Genomic DNA, 2,215 nt, shown 5'->3' with positions numbered 1-2,215 from the left:
TGCTAGCTATGGGCTCTCAAGAGGGAATGCTACTACGTTGCACAACAGAAGCCACGGACAGCTCCGGCACTATCGAAGAAATCATGATTGAGCCACGTGTAGCCATGTCCAACGTGTTCATCGACCCTACAGGCGCTCACGTGCTTATTTCAATGGAAAATGGCTCCAATTTCTATCTACACACGGGGTCTACACGTCCCAAGAAGATCATGAAGGCTCAGGCACTACAGTTCACCAGTGTAGCGTGGGACCGGCAATCAGGATCACCCGAAGCTTCAGAACCTATTCTCATTGGTACAGACTCTGGCGCAGTCTTTGAAGCGGAATTTGACGGAGGCAAGGAGAAATCCTTTAAGAAAGTGTATCAGATCTCGAATCAGGGACCAATTGCCGGCATTGGCTTTGAGCACTGGAAGCTGCCGTCCGGTGACTTACGGTACTATGTCATGCTGACCACCTCAGCGTCTGGAAAGAGACCGACGCGTATGTTCCAGTTCATTGGCGGCGGTTCTGGTGGATTAGAGACCATGTTTAACGAGTACACCAGTCCGGATAAGCTGAGGTTCCAGGAACTTCCCGGAGATATTACCACTGCGGAGCTGCGGTTCTATGCCAAGCAGGAACGCGAACGTGCTAAGGGCTTTGGTGTACTGACAGGAGAGGGTGTATACCATGGCGACTTTGTGTTCGGTCTATCCAGTACTATGGAGAACGTGACGACGGGTACGGGTCTGCTGGCGTATCCTGGTAAACCTGATAAATCGTCGGGTAGTCGAGGCTCTTGGACGCCCCCGATCTCGATGGCAGTGACCCAGTATCACGTGATTTTATTGTATACTCGCCATGTCCAGGTGGTGTCCAAGTTGAGTGGTGTGGTGGTGATGGAGGAGACGTTCGACTCACGTGTGGGCAATGTGCACGGTATCACTGTGGATGATACGTTCAACACAGTGTGGATCCACTCTAACCGTCGTATCTTGGAAGTTATGATCGCTGATGAAGACCGTAACGTGTGGAAATTGTTCCTGAGCAAGGCTGTGATGGGCAACGGCGACGATCGCGACTTTGAACAAGCTTTGGGTGTCTGTCGCAATGGATGGGAACGTCAGCGCGTGCTGACGGCACAGGCAGACAAGCTCTTCGATAAGGGAGAGTATGACCGTGCAGCTGTCATTTACGCCAAGACGACACGTTCCTTTGAAGAAGTGGCGCTTAAGTTTCTTGAGAAGGAGACGCGAGATTCATTACTTCTCTTCTTGTTGCAGAAGCTGAAGAGCTTAGGAGGAGATGAGAAGACACAGAAGACGGTCTTGTGCTCCTGGATTGTCGAGCTCTTCTTGGACAAGTTTAACGTGCTTAAGGGTAGTGCACAAGATGTCGACGCCCACGCTAATTTGCTGTTCGAGTTCAAGCAGTTCCTGCAGGACCAGAAGAGCCACTTGGACCCAGCCACGACTTTCAACCTGATCTCCAGTCATGGTCGACCTGATGAGCTGGTGTTCTACGCAACTCTCATTGAAGATTACGAGAAAGTGATCACATATCACGTGGATCGTGGCGAGTATGGTGCTGCAATTGAGTTGCTACGCAGCGTGGAGACGTCTAAGGTGGAGGAGCTCTGGTACAAGTATTCCCCCGAGTTGATCATCCACAAGCCGAAAGAAGTGTACGAGGCCTGGCTTGAGGCTGCCACGTTGAACCCGACACGTCTTATCCCGTCCATCGTGCGTCATGTGCACCAGAAGAGCGGCGTGGGTGGCAATCCAACTAGCAACACCACCAAGAACCGCTCAGTGTTGGATATGGCTATCCGGTTCCTGAAGTTTGCCATTAAACAGGGCAACCGGGACCCTACTATCCACAACTACTTGTTGTTTTTGTTGGCAAAGCATCCGGACGAGCGCTTGCTCATCAGCTTCTTGCGCAAGAAACACAATGGCAAGCATCTATTCGACATTGCCTTTGCTTTACGTCTTTGCACGCAGAACGAGAAGAACCGCGCGTGTATCTACATCTACTCGGCCATGGGACTGTATCAGGACGCGGTGGAGAAGGCACTTCAAGTGGATGTGAAGATTGCGAAAGAAATGGCCAGCATGCCCGAGGATGACGAGACTCGTAAGAAACTGTGGACGTTGATTGCCAAGCACACAATTGATGCCGGTGGTGAGATTAAGGACGCCATGAACATCCTGAAAGAAAGTGGCTTGCTGAA

At 51.2% G+C, this 2,215-nt stretch overlaps 1 protein-coding gene across 1 annotated transcript in view; it reads left to right on the top strand.

The window, feature by feature from the left end:
- The window catches only part of PPTG_19849 (hypothetical protein), a gene marked incomplete at both ends in the record, with an annotated part of 8,884 nt that overhangs the window by 4,073 nt on the left and 2,596 nt on the right, over positions 1-2,215 (top strand). The window contains one exon of the mRNA XM_008918438.1: positions 7-2,202. Coding sequence (XP_008916686.1) covers positions 7-2,202 — 2,196 coding nt within the window. The remainder of the gene's footprint in view (positions 1-6; positions 2,203-2,215) is intronic.

Source organism: Phytophthora parasitica (genome assembly GCF_000247585.1).
Source record: "Phytophthora parasitica INRA-310 unplaced genomic scaffold supercont2.204, whole genome shotgun sequence".
Lineage (NCBI taxonomy): Eukaryota > Oomycota > Peronosporomycetes > Peronosporales > Peronosporaceae > Phytophthora > Phytophthora nicotianae.
The sequence above is the reverse complement of the archived record's forward strand: the minus strand, read 5'-3'. Positions and strand labels throughout refer to the sequence as shown.